This window comes from Talpa occidentalis, unplaced genomic scaffold, assembly GCF_014898055.3.
Source record: "Talpa occidentalis isolate TD23 unplaced genomic scaffold, MPIMG_talOcc4v2.1 talOcc4.14, whole genome shotgun sequence".
Taxonomy (NCBI): Eukaryota; Metazoa; Chordata; class Mammalia; order Eulipotyphla; family Talpidae; genus Talpa; species Talpa occidentalis.
Window position 1 is genome coordinate 63,556,003 of NW_023601433.1, and position 20,185 is coordinate 63,576,187.

Consider the following 20,185-nt stretch of genomic DNA (forward strand, 5'->3'; position numbering starts at 1 on the left):
TGTAAGAACTTTTTTTGTGGAACACTGTTTTTACTCTGAAAAGCTACTGACAAATTATGATTATATAATACTTGAGTATTTGGCAGACATTTTCTCTGAAAAAAAAAAAGTGAGCCTGATCTTTCAAGGAAAATAACTGACAGTATTTTTGCCAGTGATAAAATTTCAACCTTTCAAGCAACAATTAAAATTCAGGAAAACTGTGGCAGCTACTGTTAGCTTGACAACTCCTCAAGACTTAGATTTTTCTGATGAGATCAGTAGTGATAATAATAAAGGTGACTTCTGATACTGTACAATGAAACGTGTTAACATTTGGAAGATCTGCATAAACCAGTAGTCTAATAACTCCCCAAAGGCTGATACATGCTATCATAATTAATTCAAGGGTGAAAGTCGCATTTAGGGGGCCTCCCTGGTGGCGCAAGGGGTTGGGACGCAACCTACTAGGCTATCCGCAGCCACTGCAGCATGGGTTTGATCCTCGGCCAGGGAGCCACCCACATGGTGCAGCAAACCTCTCCTGACTCGTCCACTGCTCCCCTCAGCAGTGTATTTCAGTCAGTCTGTCTGTTCTGTTCCCCATTCTGTCTCTGGTGAATCCTCTCACCCCCCACACCTCTGGCCTGTACCCCAGTTCTTGTGTACATAAATCTTTTTTTTTAAAGTCCCATTTAAAGACAAAGCAATTAATTTCAATTTAACAAGCACAAAAAGTTCACTGATGTAGGTTAAGAATACAAACTACAATTAACATCTAAAAAACTAACACATGTTGAGTTTTGGTGTGGTATCAAAGAATGTCCACAATTATCTGAAAAGGCTCCCACTTTCAATATTTCTACCTTACCAATTACATTACTTTTCTGCATATACTTTAACCAAACACAGTACAACAGACTACAAACCCAGAGATCTCCTAATGAGCTAGACAATAAAATTGCGAAAAAGTAAAATACCATGGATATCACTAATTTTTAAATTTTTCACATTGAAGTCCTTAATTTTTAAAAGTATAACTGGCCCTGATGTCTGGAGGGAAAAAAAAGTGGCTTTCATGAAAGCCACTGTCTCAAATAAGTAAAGTAAATCTTAGCAGGCTTCTATTTAATACATAGGCAAAGAGAAAATAAAGAGATGCCACTTATTCAGAGTGAGGGCATTAAGCAGGTTAAAGAGCTGTGGAGATTGTAAATTCTGAAAAACAAATTGACAAGGATAAGGAAGTAAGAGAAACAATGAGAGCTCAGTTAAGGTTTCATTACTACACATATTGATGCTGGCCACAATTTTCTTCAGCAATTCACAGAAATTTGAAGTAAAATAAGAGATACGATAAACGGAGGATTAGAAATAGGTCAGATGAATGGGATATATTTGATAAGAACAAATGAAAACTAAGGGTGCCAGTTATCATGTTAAGATACCCAAATCTGAGTTCCCACCTAAGTATAAGAGTTGAAGTTCAAGGTCTCCCCTTTATCTAGTGTATCTCCTACCGGGAATAAGAGGCAAAACTAAGCTCTGTGAAACTTTATGGGTATGTAATAAGTGTAATTACTAATGGATTCTTGCCTTCCTTAAAATATAACGTAATTTTCAAGATCCATAATAGGACTTAAAGTTTAGTGTGCTGCTTCACATAGAGTACTTTAGATAATAAAACATCAGAGATAATTATAGGTAGTATTCTTTGCTTTACACCAATTTCTGTTTAGTTATAGTATACATGTTTGACAATATTGCTGATAACAGAAAAAAGGCTATTAGTTTTAAAGGAAATAAGGTTAGCTAAATAGAATGCTCTATTCTAAAACAGGACTATGACAAATAGACTTCTTTTATAATAAGATTTCACTGGAGTTTAAATTTTGGGGGGTATAGTTATTTTTCTTATCAAGTGTTCTCACAGTCAAATTATCTTCTAGTTTTAAAAGGAACTGGCTTAACACAAAATATTTTTTCCTGATTAGATCTGATATCAGTCACCTAAAGTATCTGATCCTAAAAATGGTTTCTATTAGGTTTCACAGTACTATAGACAAAGAAATCTGTCTGTCTTAGATAGTTAATTTAAAACCTAAGCCATGGATGGCCTTACAATTCTCCAGTCTTTTATCTTCATAGAACTTACCATATATACATATATTACTCAAACCAGTTTGACAACTACTGCCTCTATAATTCTAGCCTTCCACATAAACAAAGGCCTCAGAAAGACTTGGTCTGACATTATAAATAGATGATACTGGTTAAGCCAACAATCTGAATTGGGCCTTGGTTTCCTCACTTACAAAAATGAGGATAACTACATTTATCCTTTGCTTTCTCTCTGAGGTGCTGCAAGGATTACACAAGATTTTCAAAAACTGTAAAGCATAATATAAATGTAAGACAGAAAACATACCCTGAATAACAACACATTATATATTCAAAGTACCAAGAAATTAACTTTGCTACTCAGGCTAACAAATTGTAAATTTTAAGAAACTAGAAACATTATGATTAAATAAGGTAGGTAGGCGAAAGGAAAATTTATGCTTAAGAGAAAAGGCTTTCAAGAGCAACAAAATTCCGTGAAATGATATAACTCACAGTATTAACTTATCTTCACTCTGGAAGAAAAAGTTATGATACTGGTATGTCATTTTATTACTTTGGTAAAATAATGACTCACATGACAGTAAACATCCAAACATACTTTCAAACTAAATTTAATTCAAATGCATTAATTCGTAAATACACTGTACACTTACATTTTAATTGATTGCTCTCTTTTCCTAAATCACCTGCTAAATGTCTTTCTTTCAAATTACAGTAACAAAAATTGTCCTATACCAAAGTTCAAAACTCTAATTTCAGTCAACTATAGCTTATTACCCACACCCCCAACACAGGAAAGTGCTATAAACAGCAAAATGGGATCTATGCCTTTCTAGCTAATCTTTAGGTGAAATAGCAACTAAAAGCTTGGAAAAAGGGGAAAATGGTTTTTGATAGTTTATAATCTACATTAGGGCCTGTTTTTTGTAAGTGAACTTTTGGAGCATAGTCACACCAATATTATTTAGGGCTTTAGCAGCAACAGTGGAGATGAGTATTGAGACACTGGATTCTTTTCAGAATGTTAGCCAAACAATGAGCTACACATCAATACTGAAAAGAAAAACCTGTGGTTAAGTAAAAAATGTTCTCACAACAAAATTCTATTTACTCCTATTAGATTTAGATGACTTTCACTTTGGTTCTACTGAGATGTGGTCACTCTGACATTTCCTACAATCTACTGCAACTATCCTGGTCCAAGACAACACCTCGCTTTCATCTAAATTACGGTCTTATTTGATCGTAATGTCTCTCACCTCACTATCCTCAAACATAGCACTCAGATCAAGCGTTTAAAACTTGTCATATCATGTCCCTTCTTTATTTCAAACCTTCCAATGACCTCTCATTTCATTCAGAACAAGCAGAAGTCCTTACAATGGTCTATGAAGCCTTATGATTTGTGACACATTATTTCTTACATCATCTTTTATTACGTTCCTCTTCCCTATGCCCTCTCCAGTCAAACTAATCTTGTTCCTTTCCCTTGAACAAAAATTCAGGTATAATTTGCATTAAATGCTGTTTAAAGACTATACCCTCTGCCCAGAACACTTTTAGACAGCAGCATGATTAACACAGTAACTACAAGTATTTGCCCAAATCTCATCTTACAGTGAAACCTATCCAGGCCACCTCATCCCTATTTCCTTCCCTTCTAAACTATTGTATAAATTTATGCTATGTTATTACTGTTGGTCTTCTCCAAGTCTACGCTGCAGAGGCTGTGAACACTGTCACATTTATTGAAAGAAGTAAAGGAAGAATAAACAGTGATTATGAACTAAGAAAGTAGAAAATATCTGCTTTTATTTAAAATGTATCATAGGAAATTGAGCAGGAGGGAAGGAGGCAGAAAAAGACAGCAAATTTCCAAGTTTAAAAAAAAAACTTCAAATCTTTACATGATTTACTGCTTTTAAAAATGGCAAACAAAACCCTCCATTTAAAGAATTAGTAGAAGAGAATTATCTATAATGCCCATTCAATTTTAAAAAGTATGATTCATTCCAATAGATTATTGTTTTACATTATCTAAAACTGCCAAACCAACTAAAAGAGAAAAAAATACAACAAGCCATGTTCTGCTGCAATTCCTGCCACTTGTTATTTTCACACATTAAAATAATTTAACATGATCAATATAGTTTCATAAGTGGAATTTCCTTAGATATAATTTTATAAATATGTACCCCAAACATCTTACTCTTAAAACTTGCTTTCAAAAAACTAAGATTATAGTGGTCAATTGAAAGCACAGTTAGAGGCTATGAAATAAAGCCAAGTTGATGTCACATTACTAATGCAGTAAGGCAAATGCAGCACAGCAGTGTCTTGTGCCTATTCCCATAATCCCAAATGACTGCACAGCAATCTTTAACAATGGTTTCTGCCTCTAAGAATGTGTAAGTGAATAAAAGTTAACACAGCAAAACCAATACCCCTCTGATTCAGAGATAAATTAAAATACAGATTTGGTCACCTTAAAAAATCATGCACTTTCAGAATAGAAAAAAAAAATCCTTTAAAGTGGTGTTGAGGGCCTCCCCCACGGTGCAGCAGTTGAGCGCTGGGTTTCAGGGCTGGTTGGATCCCTGGCCACCTGGCGAAGGTCCCACATGGCAGCAGACCTCTCCTGTAGCCGGCTGCTCCCCTCTGCAGTGTACTTCATCAGTCTGCCTGCTGTGCTCTCCCCTCTGGCTCTGGTGGATTCTCTCACCCTTCCATGCTTCTGACTGTACCCAATGCTTGTATAAATAAATAAATCTTTTAAAAAATAAAAAAAAATAAGGTGGTATTGATAGAACAAATTTTGTCTTCATAAATCTCTGAGTGAGTAAAAGGTGGGAGATCATACCAATATGCCATTGTAAAATCCTATTTTAAATAGTGATCATCCATCAAATAAACAATTTCTTGCAATTGTCAGGGCATAGTCAGAGAATGATCTTTGGTTTAATCTGAAATTAAACACTTTAAATTATGCTACCATTTTTTTCAGAGTGTTTACAATATGTCACATAATGTGCCAAATGCCTGAATATATTTACATGCATTTATTCCTCACAACAGTCCTATAAGATTAACGTTACCTTTATCTGCATTTATGGAGAAAGAAAATGAAGCTTAATTAAGCTAAATAACTTGAACCTACACCCAACTATATTTCAAAACCTGCTCTTAACTGTCACTAAAACCACTGCCTCGGGATTTTTCTTGAATTTTCATCACAATATTAACAGAAATAAGGATGAAATAGTACTTTATTCTACATTGTAAAAGCTTATTTAATGTTGTCTAATTGGGAAGTAAATTTTTCTTTGAGTATTTTAAGACTATTCACTCTTAGGATAAATAAGGCAAAGAGGGAAGTTGTAAAATAAAATCGGCAAGCACAGGTGTCCAAAATTTCACAAATTAGTTAACTGACATAATTGTGTAAAAAAAAAAAAAAAAAAGCCAAACTCATTACCAATAGAGTTCAGAAACACAAAGGAAAACAGTGAAAACAGCTGTATTAGCAGTTGGGAGACTTGGAAACCACTTGCAGTTCTATCAAATTGTGCATCTTCAGGCAGGTCATTCACGACTCATTTTTCTATTCGTCAAATCAAGAGTGAAGAGCTAAATAACCTTACTAACTGCAATACATCACGATTCTAATTTTACCGGTCTTCTAAAAAAGTATTTGGCAATAAGGAACACTTAAATCCTAAATTTTTGTTACAAAAATACACATTACAACACTATTTCAGTATTAGATTTACTCTGAAATCCTTTGAGACTAGGTTATTCTCTAATTGTTTTAACAATAGTAATAAGAACCAAGTAGTAACATAAGCTATTACTTATTGCCTATGTTTTACATATGTACACTACCGATTCTTCAAATTCCAAACACAATGCTATTTACCTCACTTAACTTCATCACAGTCATTCTTAGGTTACCTTCATGTGTCTGTTGCATTTTAATATCAAAACTTAAGAACTGCGATAATTACAAGCATTTGCTACATGGATTTATACACCCAGCACCACTCGTGGCCACATAACTCAAAAACAAACACAACACAACCTAGCTAACCGCAGAAATTCAATAAATGGTTTGTTTTGGTTTTGTATTATTCATAACAAAACTTCTTATATAACTTCAAGTCCCGTCTGGGTAACAAGAGAGGGCGACAGGAAATGCTGTGATCAGTGTTCCTTTTAACTGTAATAGACACTAAACCACATTAAAACCGGGCATACTTTGGGTCAAGAAAACACTTTGTGGACCTCTCCTGCCTCGCCCGCTGCTCCCCTGAGCAGTGCATTTCAGCCAATCTGCTTGTTCTGCTCCCCTCTCTGTCTCTGGTGAATCCCCTCACCTCCTACACCTCTGGCCTGTCCCCCAGCTCTTGTATGCACAAATAAATAAATCTTAAAAAAAAGAAAAAAAACACTTTGTAACAACAAGCATCTGCTACATATATTTATATCCCCGAGTACCACGCCTAGCCACATAATTCAAAAACAAACACAACTGCTTTCTGCCATTAGCCACCTTGATTTCCCCGTGGACTTTCTCGCTCTCAAAATGAGACCAAACACCCAAAAACGTGAAGCTTGTTAAGGGTCAAAGACACAGGTGACCCCAGCCCTCTGGAGAAACTGAGCCGGAGTGCAGCGGGGCACCCCTTCACTGTCAACTACTGCCGCCCCCCACCACCCACCCCTTCTCTCGACTCGAGGGGCACCCCGAAAAGGGCAGGGGCACTGAGGAGTCCAGAGCGGACAGCCCTCGCCCCCTGCTCCTCTCCCCCCACCAGGGCAGCTAGGGCGTTCCCCCAAAGTCTAGTTTCAGCCCCGGGCACCGCAGCCGGGACAGAGTGAGGCGCACGCGAGGGGCTGGAGCGGGCGGCGGCACGGCCAGAACTTTCGGGGGGCAAAGGACGCGACTGGGGCAAGAGAGCGCCCAGCCCCGGTACCTTGCGTCCAGCGACAGAAGATGGTGTCCGAGAGCCCCGGGCTGCTCTGGGTGCCCCACACCAGCTCCATCAGCTCTTTAGTCAGTTCGGACATGATGGGATACCGGCGAGTGGGTCTTCGCTTTCAGAACTGCTGCCCCGGCACATGGGGAAGGGGCGGCTTCCGAGACGCAGACTGCGGAACAGCGGCGGCAAGCGAGCGGGAGGCCAGCCCCGGGAGGGCGAAGGAGCGAGAAGTACTTGCAGGGACCGCGCCTGTCAAGCCGGGTCAGAGAGGCGGCCGAGCGCTCCCCGAGCGGAAGTGCCAGGGCCACTTCCGGCTCCTCCGTGGCTCCCGCCCCCGCGCTGGGCGGGCCCAGAAATGGCCTCCCCGGAAGCGGAAGGAGAGGGGGGCGGAAAGAGACGCCCAAGGCTGGGGAGGCCGCTGGCTTGTCTGGGGTGTTGCTGGGGTTCTGGAATTGGGGGAGGGTGTCTGTGTGGGGAGGCCACATAACTGTGTTGGGCGTTGCTGTGTTTCTTTCCTCCTGGAAATCCAGCCTCAACGCACTGCTCTGTGCCTGACTGGAGGCTCCGACGCTAGTGCCTTCGGTCTTAAAACGTCACCTATGTCTTAAAATTTGTAATATTGATTAGGTTAAACTGATGAGAAAATATATTGTTGAGCAAATGAATATAATAAAGAGTCCTGCAGAACTTTCAGCCCAGGTGCGGTGAACATCCCAATGCAGGCATAATTAACAAGTTTACTTACTTACAGCTTTCCCTTTTAAGATTCATGGCCAGGGCCTCAGCACTCTTATGTACTAGGTCCAGCAGCCAACCATCTGGGCTATTGCTCCAAAGTCATCCCCAAATGCCTGCATCTTGCCCCCCACCCCCTTGCCTTGTTCCCCTCACCTGGTCTGGGGACTTTGCCACAAGTGGTTGTGCCTGCTGACAAATGATGCTATCAATGTCACAGGTAGGGAGACAGTTGCTTACAAAAGGAATCCTTGGGGCCTCCCTGGGGGCGCAAGGGGTTAAGACGCAACCTATGAAGCTTCTGCAGCCTCTGCAGCATGAGTTCGATTACCTGGCCAGCCAGGGAGTAACCCACATTGCTCAGCAGACCTCTCCTATCTCGCCTGCTGCTCTGCTCAGCAGTGTACGTTGGTCAATCTGCCTGTACTGTTCCCCACTCTGTCTCTGGTGAAGCCTCTTACTCCCCCCTCCCTCCACGACACTGCTGGCCTGTACCCCAGCTCTCATATGCAAAAATAAATAAATCTTTTTTAAAAAATAAAAATAAAAGGAACCCTTGGTCTTTAAACCTGTGCTCAGACCTCACAGGACTACCCAGGTCTGGGACCCCACGCATGAGTAATCAAGTTTCTCCTGACCTCACCATTCCTAAAGTACAGCTTGTTCTTCCTCTGCCTGGGTAAAAGGCTACAATCTATCTACAAGAAAACTACAAGTTGATAATTGAACCCCAGTGAAGAAATACATATATCTGTAAAAGGCTGTCAGTCTCTATGCCTTTGTAAATTGCAGGAAGTGGAACCAAGTACTAAATATGTAAACCGGGGTTGCTTTAGCTATGTCTCTACCAGATGTAGTGCAGAATTAGAAAGCTATTTATAGGAAAACAAAATCAAAGCAACCTGTTCGTAGTGGTAGCACACTCAGCTCCAATTTTTCAGCCTATAAGCTGTGTGGGAAACACCTGGGTTAAAGTTGAGGTTTTTACTCAAGAACTAGAATTTAGTCAAATTTAGTTTGTGTGAAAACTTACATTTGCATTGCTTTAAAAGAGAACTTATTTGACTAACCCTTGAATTCAAGACAAACAACCTCTGAGTTCTCAACAGGTTGTAATTAGAGGGTTTCACTAATTTGTACTCTTTTTCCCCCCCATATCAGCAACCTTTGTTGTAGTTAAATTGTTCAGAGTACCTAAAGCATACATTCACAGACTTCCTCCTGGTTTTTATTCCCTTTGGAATATTTTTTACCTTATTCTTGCAAACCAAATCTTAGCCATTCTTTAAGACCTAGTATAAATACCACTTTGTAATAAAACTTTCTTTGCTCACTACAATCTGAAGTAATGATTTTAGCTTCTGAAATTCATAGTAACTTACTCGTATTTATTTATGACAATTACTGTAATTCTTGTATTTTACTTTCCTTCTGGGATATAAATTAAAGGGAGCTGAAGGCCAAAGAACTGTCTTATTCATTGAACCCAGTATACAGCCTTGAACATTGCTGGATTGCAGTAAGAACTAAAAAATGGAAACTTGCCTTTACTGGAATTTAAGAATTCACAATCTTTCAGCTAGTGAGGGATCAGGGGAAGTAATATTGATGCACCTAATTATTTAATACTTGCATGGTGATATACAATTTACATATTTTTTTCATTTCCTGAAACACATAGTGTCTGTTTTTAGAGACCGTAAGTACAAATATCTAAATTTACAGCTGTTTAACACATTTGTTTCCTTTCCATTAGTATATATAATGCTATTTCATATTTGTTTTTTTTCCATTAATATACAGATATTATAGATTTGATTAACTATAGATTATAGATTTGATTAACTATAGATTTGATTATAGATGTGGAGAAGCTATACTTTCAAATGTATTTTAAAATAGAACATGTCATGATCTGTGATTTCTCATAGTTTCCAGCTGTAGAGAACCAGAAACATCTTAGTTAGATGTTGATATATATGTCCTTACCATCATTAGGTCATATTCTTTTAACTGAAAAATATTAAAGTCTCAAAAATCGTTAGACAAAGAGTTTATTATATAATCAAAGTGAGGATCTAGAAAGTAGCCCAACAGATTTTACTTTGTGAGAATTGCTCTAAATAAGCATAAGTTTGAATATAGTTTATATAGCCAGAAACAGTGAGTCACCAACACCAAGAATGTTAACTATTTTTGATAGAAAGGGTTTCTAGCTCTAAATTGTTTTCATCCAAAGATACGCTGATGCTAGATGGCTATGCAGGGTCCAGTCACTCCCATTCAGAAAACTCTGCAGGGATACAAAGGCTGGACACCCATTCTTACTTTTTTTTTTTTTTTTAACCTGAGAAGACTCACTTAATTTCAGGCAGTAGAATTTTGCATACAAGATGGAGCCTGTGAAAATGACTTGTTATTTGACTGCCAAACCAGGAGCATAGTCTCTAGGAAGTTTTACATTATGTTCACTATCCTTATTTGCAAAGATTTTTTTTTTAATTATCAGCACACATTTTAAATAAGGAATATTTAATTAATGTTAAATTATTTATATATTTAATTATTCATTATTCATAAGATTTGAATTGTGAGCTTGCTTAATTAAGATACAACATAAGTGCAAATTAATAGTTAAATTTTCTTACTCAGTAATTATAATGTATAAAAGTAATGATATAAAAATAATTATCAAATGAAAAATTGGAAATGTTCAAGCTTATTTTATCTATATCTGGCATAGGAAAATAGTACCTTTCTTTATAATGACTTGAAAACTATAACATTTACTTTGAGGCATATTTATTGTTACATATTTTAGCATACTGTTTTCCCTATGCATATTATGTATACATACTATGTATCATTAAGGTGTGTACAGGTTACATGAATGATCTTAAGTCTTAAAAGAGAGCAGTAAAAATCAGAAATTTCTTGCACATATGTAAGTTTTATTAACTACTTTCTCTCAAATTCAAGTCAGGGCACTTTCATAAAACTGAGCTGAGAGGCTATCGTGATTAGTTCTCTTTAACCACCATTTTAAAGATTGAATATATTTGAGAAATAATAGTATGTAAACTTAAAGTTTACAACAAGTTACTTTAATCCATTTACATCTGATCATATTGCAACAAGGTGTTCCCCAGGGAAAGGGGAGCTTCCAGGTTCCCTGCCCCACCCAAGCAAGGGTGGAGCTGAACAGGAGAGGAAACTGGGAAACAAGAAGGAAAGCAAAGAAGACCTGGAGGAGGCACTTGGAGCAAAGAGACATGTGAAGAAGCTGAGCTTCCTTCTAAGCCTAGGACTTGTACCAGGGACCGGAGGGCTATAGAAGGAGACACTTGAAAAAGATGTGGGTGGGTGAAAGATCCGTGGGGAAGTTAACAAGGGCAGCCTTATCTTGATTTCGATTTTGTTCCTTTCATGCCAGATGCGCCTGACCCCTTCTGTCCCTTTCCTATGGGTCTCCACCGGGAGGTGCCTTAGACTTGTGACAAGCTTTTGGGATTCAATGGTCCTGCTTTCAGCCAACCTTGCATGGCTGGGTATTTACACACAATGGAGGGGGTATTGGGTGTTTTGTATGAAAACTATCTTATCTATTCTTTTCTCTTTATTGCACACTAATTGTATTAAAGTTCCTTTCCATATAGGGTCTTACTTGGGAGTATGTTTTATCTTAATGCAGCATGTGGCAGGTTTACATGTGCCATTTACAGTAGGCAGGTTTGGGGATCTTGGGGTACATTTTACCCTGCCCTGTAACAATATGGGTACTATTTTTGCCATTTGTACCACATTACATAACTATAGTACAATATTATGTATATCTGTTGTACTCTGCATTAGATTTCTCTGGCCTACTTACTACTTACTGAGATATTTGTGCTGAGAGAACTAGAGAAATACATGCAGAACAAAAAAATTGGACTCATATCTCGCACTACTTAAGATCTGATACCATAAAACATCTAGAGGAAAATGTAGGGAAGAGGCTCCTTGATATTGATCTTGAAAATTATTTTATGAACATGATGCCAACAGCTAAAATCAACAAATGAAATTACATCAAACCCAACAGCTTTTGTACAGCAAAAGAAACAACAAAATAAAATGGCAGAATGGACGAAAACTTTTGCAAGCTATGATAAGATGTTTATATCCAGGGCCTCTCTGGTGGCACAGGGGTTAAAGCACTATCAAGCTATCGCTAGCCACTGTGGCACAAGTTTGATCCCCGCCCAGGGAGATCACACATGGCACAGCAGACTTCTCCTGTCTCACCCGCTTGTCCCCTCAATAGTGTATTTCAGTAGATCTGCCTGTTCTGCTCCCCACTTTCTCTGGTGAATCCTCTCACTCATCTCCTGCACCTCTGGCCTACACCCCAGTTCTTATATGCATAAATTACAAAAAAAAATTTAAATCTTTTTTTTAAAAAAGGATGTTTATATCCAAAATATATAAAGAACTCAAACTTGATAACAAGAAAAAATTAACTGAGAATGGGCAAAAGAACTAAATGACATTTTTCCAACGAGAACATAAAAATGTCAACAGGCATGCGAAAAGGTACTCAAAATCATTAACCATTGATGTATCAGAAATATCAGGTTAAATAGGGTGCTGTGGGGCCTCCCCGGTGGCGCAGCGGTTGAGCGCTGGGTTGCAAAGCTGCCCGCAGCCTCTGCAGCGCTGGTTAGATCCCCAGCTGCTCCCCGGCCACCGGAGGAGGGTCCCATATGGCACGCAGACCTCTCCTGCCGCCCGCTGCTCCCCTCAGCAGTGTACTTCAGTCCTTCTGCCTGCTCTGCTCCCCTTCTGGCTCTGGTGAATTCTCTCACCCTCCGGCGCTTCTGACTGTACCCAGTGCTTGTATAAATAAATAAATCTTTAAAAATAAATAAATAAATAAATAGGGTGCTGTGACTATTGTTTCCCCCACCATCTGTAAGTTGAAGTCCTAGCCCCGTGTGACTATATTTAGAGATAAGGCCTTTAAGGAGGTAATTACAGTTAAATGAGGTCATAAACATGGGACTCTGATGCAACAGAACTGGTGTTCTAATTATAACAAGAGACACAAGGTCTCTCTCTATGTGTATGCAGACAGAAAGCCATAGGAGTACAGCGAGAAGATGCCAGTCTATAAACCAGGAAAAGAGGTTCACCACTAACCAGCCCTGATAGCACCTTTATCTTGTACTTTCAGCTTCCAGAACTGCAAGGAGTTAACTTCTGTTTAAGCCAATTTGTGTTATTATGGTAGCCTGAGTTAATACAGAAATGTAGGGCATCCCTGATGGTGCAAGGGTGAAAGGGTCAGTACTATCAAACTGTCACCAGCCACTGCCGCATGATGAGTTCCATTCCTGGCCATGATTTTAAAAAAATCAAACAGAAATGTAATGCTACTTTATGTATCAGTGAATGGGGCCTCTCTGGTGGCCTACGGGTTAAGTCTCAGCACTATCACCACTATAGCCTGAGTTCAATCCCCTGCCAGGGAGATAATGCTTATATGGCACAGCAGACCGCTCCTGTCTCGCCACTGCTCCCCTTAGCAGTGTATTTCATTTGATCTGCCTGTTCTGCTCCCCACTCTATCTCTGGTGAATCCTCTCATCCCACCCCTGCCTCTGGCCTACCCCCACCCCCAGTTCTTCTATGCATAACTAAAAACCAAAAATTATATCAGCTAATATTTACTGATCACTTCTTGCATGGGCACCATACTAAGCATTATACAGACATTGCAGAAGTCTCACAATTCTGCGAAGTAGTACTACAATGCTCTAGAAGGATAAGGACTTTGTTCTGGTTCATACAGTAAATAAAACAGGCTGCAACCCCAGGTTTTTCTTCCCCAGCACCTGCAGTTAAACTAGAACACAGGTGATGTGATTCCAGAGCCAATGGCCTTAATCTCAATGCCCACAATATTCAGTTCTTACTGCTACTTACTATGAACTTCATTCCAAATATAATGAGAACTAGTAAGGATTTTTGAGCAAGGGAGTGACAATATCATCTTTATATTTTATTATGATAACTGGAAGTATGCAGTGAGGACAATGATTTAATATGAGAAAGCCTACTAACAGCTTACAATAGTAGTTCTTAGTTCTAAGAGATGCTTAGGGCTTGAACTAAACCAGTAGAAGTGGACATTTAAAAAAAATTTTTAAAGATTTATTTATTTATGCATACAAGAGCTGGGGTACAGGCCAGAGATGCAAGGGGTGAGAGGATTCATCAGGAACAGAGTGGGGAACAGAACAGGCAGACTGAGTGAAATACACTGCTGAGGGGAGCAGCGGGCAAGACAGGAGAGGTCTGCTGCGCCACGTGGGTTGCTTTCTGCCTGGCCGGGGATTGAACTCTAGCTGCAGAGGCTGCAGATTGCTTCATAGTGTGGTGCTTAACCCCTTGCGCAACCAGGGAGGTCCAGAAGTGGACATTTAAATGAAGGGCAAATTCCCTAAACATTTTGAAAATAGAATGGAGAGAATTTGATGATTTATTAAGAAAGGAAGGTGGTATTAAAAGTTAATAAAGCATAACTATATTTAAACACAACACTAGCATTACTTTGTTGAGCAGAAACAGAACAGAAACAGGACTGGAGGCTGAAGTTGTTGGTCTGCTTAGTACAGGTATGGAAAGAACAATAGATAAGAAGGATTTTGATTTCTGATGCCACCACATGAAAACTGAAGTTGGAGAAGGATTATCTTGCTCCTGAAAGGAAGCCAAAGAAAGCGATGACCAATTGTATAAAGCCGAGCTCCTAGCAATTAGTAGGAGAATTGGATATAAAGAGAATAGGGAAGATGTATATTATTTTTTATATTACAGTCATAAAAATAACTGCAATATAGTTCTCTGAGTCAGAAGTCTGACACGATCCTCAGCAGTCTAAAGTCAAAGCATTCATTAGCGTGGTGTGGGGCTGGTTCATTTCCTTGACTTTTCCACCTTCTAAAGTTGTCTATATTCCTTCACCTTTTTTTAGATAATTTTTTTTAAAGATTTATTTATGCATACAAGAATGGGGTACAGGCCGGATGTGTGGGGAGGGGAGAGGATTCACCAGAGACAGAGTGGGGAGCAGAACAGGCAGATCTACTGAAACACAATGCAGAGGGAGCAGCTGGTGAGACAGGAGAGGTCTGCTGAGTCATGTTGGTAGCTCCCAGGCTGGGGATCGAACTCGTACTGTCAGATTGCTTCATAGTATTGATGCTTAACCCCTTGCACCAGCAGGGAGGCCCCACCCTTGTAATTTTAACATCAGATGATTAGCAATCTTCATTTCATCTGCAATCCTAGTTCCCTTTCACTACGTAATCCACACAGGTTATATTTATAGGTGCTAGAGAAGAGGATATTGATATTTTTGGAGGAGGCAATGTCCTGCCTACCACAGGAAAAGAGAGAAATAAATGACTGGTATCTTTGGTGTCTTAGGCACACTGAGATGAAAAATCTTTATTATGTAATTCAAGTTTGGGGTCTGTCATATACAATTCATTGATCCCATAGTTATTTTCTGAGTGTCTACTACGTGCATCTCTGTTCTTTGTGTCATGGAGATCTAGCAGTTAAAAGCAAAAGACAAATATCCATACCCTCATGGATTTTACGGCCTAATGTGGGTCACATACAATAAACAAAGAAGTGAAATACATACTAAATGTACTTACATTACATTAAATCATTATATTAAATCATCTGGAGGAAAATAAAATAGAGAAAAGAGAATGCTGAGTGGGGAAAAAGGAATTTTAAATAGGGTTATTTCATAACTATGGTAAGAGGCAAAGAAAAAAAAAAAGTGAGCCAAGATATATGATGAAAGAGTATGTCTGGCAGAGAAAACAGTAAGTGCTAGAACAAATTGGAAATTTTCCAGGGCAGTTGGCAGTACTGAAGGGAGGGATCTGAAGCTGGGGATGCATGAAGAAGAAGCCTTCATTCTCTGATGCAACTTTTCCTATTGGGCTTGTGTGGGACCCACCATTATTTTTGTCTCCAACAAATATCTTGAAATCCACTGAATCTATAAGATTATATGGAGGAAGAGGCAGGATTTTTTTTTTATTGCAGCCTAAACTTCCAGCAAGGCATTTTCTCTTTCCTTTTCTTTTTAAAAGTTTCATTATTTATGCATACAAGAGCTGGGGTGTAGGCCAGCGGAGTTGGGAGGGCGGGCGGGGGTGGTGAAAGGATTCACTAGACAGGGTCGGGAGCAGAACAGGCGGATCTACTGTGAGGGGAGCACTGGACAAGACAGGAGAGGTCTGTTGCGCCATCTAGGTTAGCTACCTGGCCAGGGATTGAACTCGCGCCACAGTGGCTGCCAATAGCGTCATAGTGCTGAGACTTAAACCCTTGCACCACCGGGAAAGCCCCAAGGCATCTTCTTGTGTCAGCCTCCACTCAAACTTTCTGTGTCACATGATAAATGGGACAGAACATTATATTCAAATATGGAATGTGCAACCTCTGAAGCATAAAGTACACTGCTAAGCACTGCGCAAGAAAAAAAAAAAAACTTAGTTGTAGATGATACAATGTAAAAATAACTTGTCATTTATTTTGGAGGGATAGTCTGGTTTTTTTTATTTTTATTTTTATATTCCCCATACAATTACAACCCCCTTATTTTGACCCCAATCTCTCCTTTCCCGACCCCCACCTCCCATAGAGTGTCTCTGGTTCATAGTTGTTTGTTGATTTTGGTATTTTCTTTCTTATAGTTATTCTTTTTCCTGGTCCCTTATTTAAGTTTTCTAGATTCCTGCTATGAGTGAGACCATCCTGTATTTTTCTTTTTCTTTCTGACTTATTTCACTGAGCATGATCCTGGAGGGATATTCTGAACTGCCAAAACTACTGGTCCCCTAAACTTTTCACTGATTCGGTCGGCTCCTGAATCTTTGTAATATTGATCTCTTACTCTCCAGGGTACATTTTTACTAGGCATTATTATACTTAACACTTCTTTGTTATCAGGTCCATGTTTATTTTTCTAACCCCCTAAATTTTGGAGCAATTGGTTATGCAGCAATAGATAATTCACCAGATTTTGGTACTGAGAATATGGGGCACATTGTTAGAGTACTAACAAAATTATGAAAGAAAAATGTGGGACTTGCTTTGACTAGGCAGTAGGTAAAAGGTGGACCTTTGATGGAGACGTTAGTGAAAGCTTCAATGGCAGCAATGTCTGGGTTAGTGGAAACTAGACAGTGAGGGCATAAAGGCCAGTAAGAAGCATATCATCGGAACCTAGAGAGGAGGAAATCCCTGAGTAACATTGTCTCCTGCAGCAATGTGGGAAGGAGAAATTTTCCTTTGTGAACTGGGTGATCTAGCTTCAAAGATTTCCAGGCACAGTGTTGAATATGCCAGCTGGCTGCTGCTTCTTGTTTGTAGCACAAAGCAAGAGGAGAGAGATTTGCTCAGGAAATAAGTGTTAAGCATAAAAAGATCTAGGATTTGCAGGTCTGAAGAGTTCTTAGACATTCCATGTGACAAGTGATGTAAAAATCAAGAAATGGCTCCCAGGCAAAGATTAAATACAGGGAAAGTCAAGGAAAACATGGTTTAAAGTTAAAAAAAGAAGGCTTCCCTGGTGGCGTAAGGGATTAAGTCTCAGCACTATGAAGCTATCAGCAGTCACTGAAGCAGGAGTTAGATCACCACCCAGAGAGCTATCCCACATGGCGCATCAGACCTCTACTGTCTCTCCCACTGCTCCTCTCAGCAGTGTATTTCAGTCAGTCTGCCTGTTCTGCTCCCTACTCTGTCTCTGGTGAATCCCCTCACCCCCCTACACCTGTGGCCTAGACCCCAGCTCTTGCATGTGTAAACAAAATAAATCTTTAAAAAAGATAAGAAGAATGTGATTGTAAAAAGGTTAAAAAAAAATCAAACAAAAGACCTTCGAAATATTAGAGGTGTCTCATTGATCTACTTTAAACAGTAAAGCAAAGGGAGAAGGTTGGTAAAAGAAATGCCAGCCTAGTCACAAAGGGGCAGGAGAGCTGCATCTTGCCTCTGCAAAATTGAACTGATAGAGTCAGCTCCTCTTTGGGAGGTATGGGGCTCATCTCTTCGTGGGTTTGTTAACTACTGTTTATTTATTTCTAGAAGTGGCACCTAAAGACTCTTTCTATATTTGGTTTGACTAGGTGGATTTGACTAGTGATTTGCTACAATGGCCCTCAATCTCCATATCCCTTCCTCTGTCTGGGCCTCCAGATACTTCATTTTTTTTTTTTCAAGATGTATTTATTTATGCATACAAGAACTGGGGTACAGGCCAGAGGTATGGGGGTAATAGGATTCACCAGAGACAGAGTGGGGAACATAACAGGCAGATTGACTGAAATACACTGCTTTGTGGAGCAGTGGGCGAGACAGGAGAGGTCTGCTGCGCCATGTGGGTCACCTCCCTGGCTGGGGATCGAACTCATGCTGCAGTGGCTGCAGATAGCTTCACAGGTTGCGTTTTAACCCTCTGCGCCACCAGGGAGGCCCCCAGATACTTCACTTTTCTATCACTTGTGTAATCATTTCTATGCCCACCTCCAGCTTCTGATTTTGTGTGAGCCAGTTTTTGGTCTTGTGATGCCTCCTTCCCAAATTTTCCACTCTTAACCTCCATCATTTAGATAGCTAAGTTTTTTCCCCTTAGATTTCTATAGCACGCTTTGCCTTAATGCTCCAGACTTTGTCTCCCACTCTTGATTTCTTTAAAGACTTATTTATTTATGCATACAAGAACTGGGGCATAGTCCAAAGGTTGGGGGTGATGGTGAGAGGGTTCACCAGAGACAGAATGGGGAACACACAGGCAGATTGACTGCTGAGGGGAGCAGCTGGTGAGTCGGGAGAGGTCTGCTGCACCATGTGGGTCACCTCCCTGGCTGGGGATTGAGCTTGTGCTGCAGTGGCTGCGGATAGCTTCATAGGTTGCGTCTTAACCCCTTGACTGTCTATGAATCCCTCACAGCATTTACTGAATTTCCTTTAGACAGAGGCTTTAGTAAATGAATACATAATTGAACTGTTTAATTTTTGCCATTAAAATTGCTAGGTTTTCTTCATATTCTGAAAGAAGGATGACAATCTATTGGGTGTAACATAGAAACTGGAAGGACAGAAAAGTAAAACTGGATAGGAAAATTGGTATCATGGGTTACAACTGATTTTAATTTTATTCCATTCTGTTGCCCCAGTTTTCTTGGTTACCTTCAGTAAGAGGTATCCAAATTTGCTTGACTCATAGTTGATATTGCATCTTGTGAGGAGGAACAGGTGTATGAATATCAACTCCTTGGTTCTGTAACAGGGTGGTCCCCAGAAAAGGGGGAGGTTCCAGGTTCCCTGCCCCACCCAAGGGAGGGTGGAGCTGAGCAGGAAGGGAAGAGGATGCAGAAGAGACTGAGGAAGGAAGGAAGCAGGATGGAGCCAGAAGGAGACCTGGAGGAGGTGCATGGAGCCTAGATGTGCTTGTCTTTTAGTCATGGACTGGGTGACACAGATGTGGGTGAGACCCGTGGGGAGGTGACCATGGCAGCTTTTATCTTGATGTTGATTTTGCTCTTTTCCTTCCGGGCTTGTCTGGTTGTTTCTGACCCTTTTCTGTGGGTCCCCACTGGAAGATGCTTTAGACTTGTGGCAGGCTTTGGGGCCTTGTTCTGGGCCGATCCCATATGGATGGACTTTTACCCATGAGGGGACGGGTAACTTTGGGTGCTTCATTTAGAAACTAGATTCTTTGCCTTTCCTGTATTGTTTCCTAGTTTTATTAAAGTTCCTTCCCATTAAAGTCTCCTATGTTTTGTGTTGATGCAGCGGATGGCAGAACCCATTTAGAATAGGCAGGTTTGCGGGGTTTGGGCTGCCCCTCTCCCTGTCCTATAACAGTTTAATTAGTGACATGACCAACAGCAGGACTTTTGTTCTTGCAGAATGTCATACTTCCTGAAAGATGAATGACTTTAGCTTCAAACCCTTCATTGCCACTCCTTCTGAAACACAGGGGGGCAGTCTTACCTGAGACAGGAGCCTCTGAAAGTAGAAGTCTGGCTCACATTAGCACCTTTTAAAACAAACAATAGTAAAACCCTAAGGTTGTTTCTATTTTCCCTTGGTTTGTATTTTTGAAACATGCTATTATAAAAATTTTAAACACATAAAAAATGAAAAGGTATATAAATGCCTAATGGAGTCTAAGTAGAAAATTTAGGATGGAGGTCTAACCAGACCAGAAACTGGAGATGGGGGTGGAAATGATTAACATAGTCATTAAACTTAAACCAGCTATAGAAATGGAAAATTCTTAGGCCCCA

General features: G+C 39.9%; 1 protein-coding gene across 2 annotated transcripts in view; it reads right to left on the reverse strand.

Annotated features, from left to right (window-relative positions):
• Window positions 1-19,920, reverse strand: part of MINDY3 (MINDY lysine 48 deubiquitinase 3) — an 81,278-nt gene extending 61,358 nt beyond the window's left edge. The window contains exon 1 of one of the 2 annotated variants that reach the window (XM_037510665.2): window positions 19,890-19,920. Coding sequence is in view for 1 of the 2 variants with exons in the window: in XM_037510663.1 (XP_037366560.1) it covers window positions 7,077-7,170 (94 nt within the window). In the remaining variant the exon portion in view is untranslated. Of the gene's footprint in view, window positions 1-7,076; window positions 7,393-19,889 lie in introns of those variants that run through there. The other variant, XM_037510663.1, reaches the window with a different exon arrangement.
• Window positions 19,921-20,185: the final 265 nt, after the last annotated feature.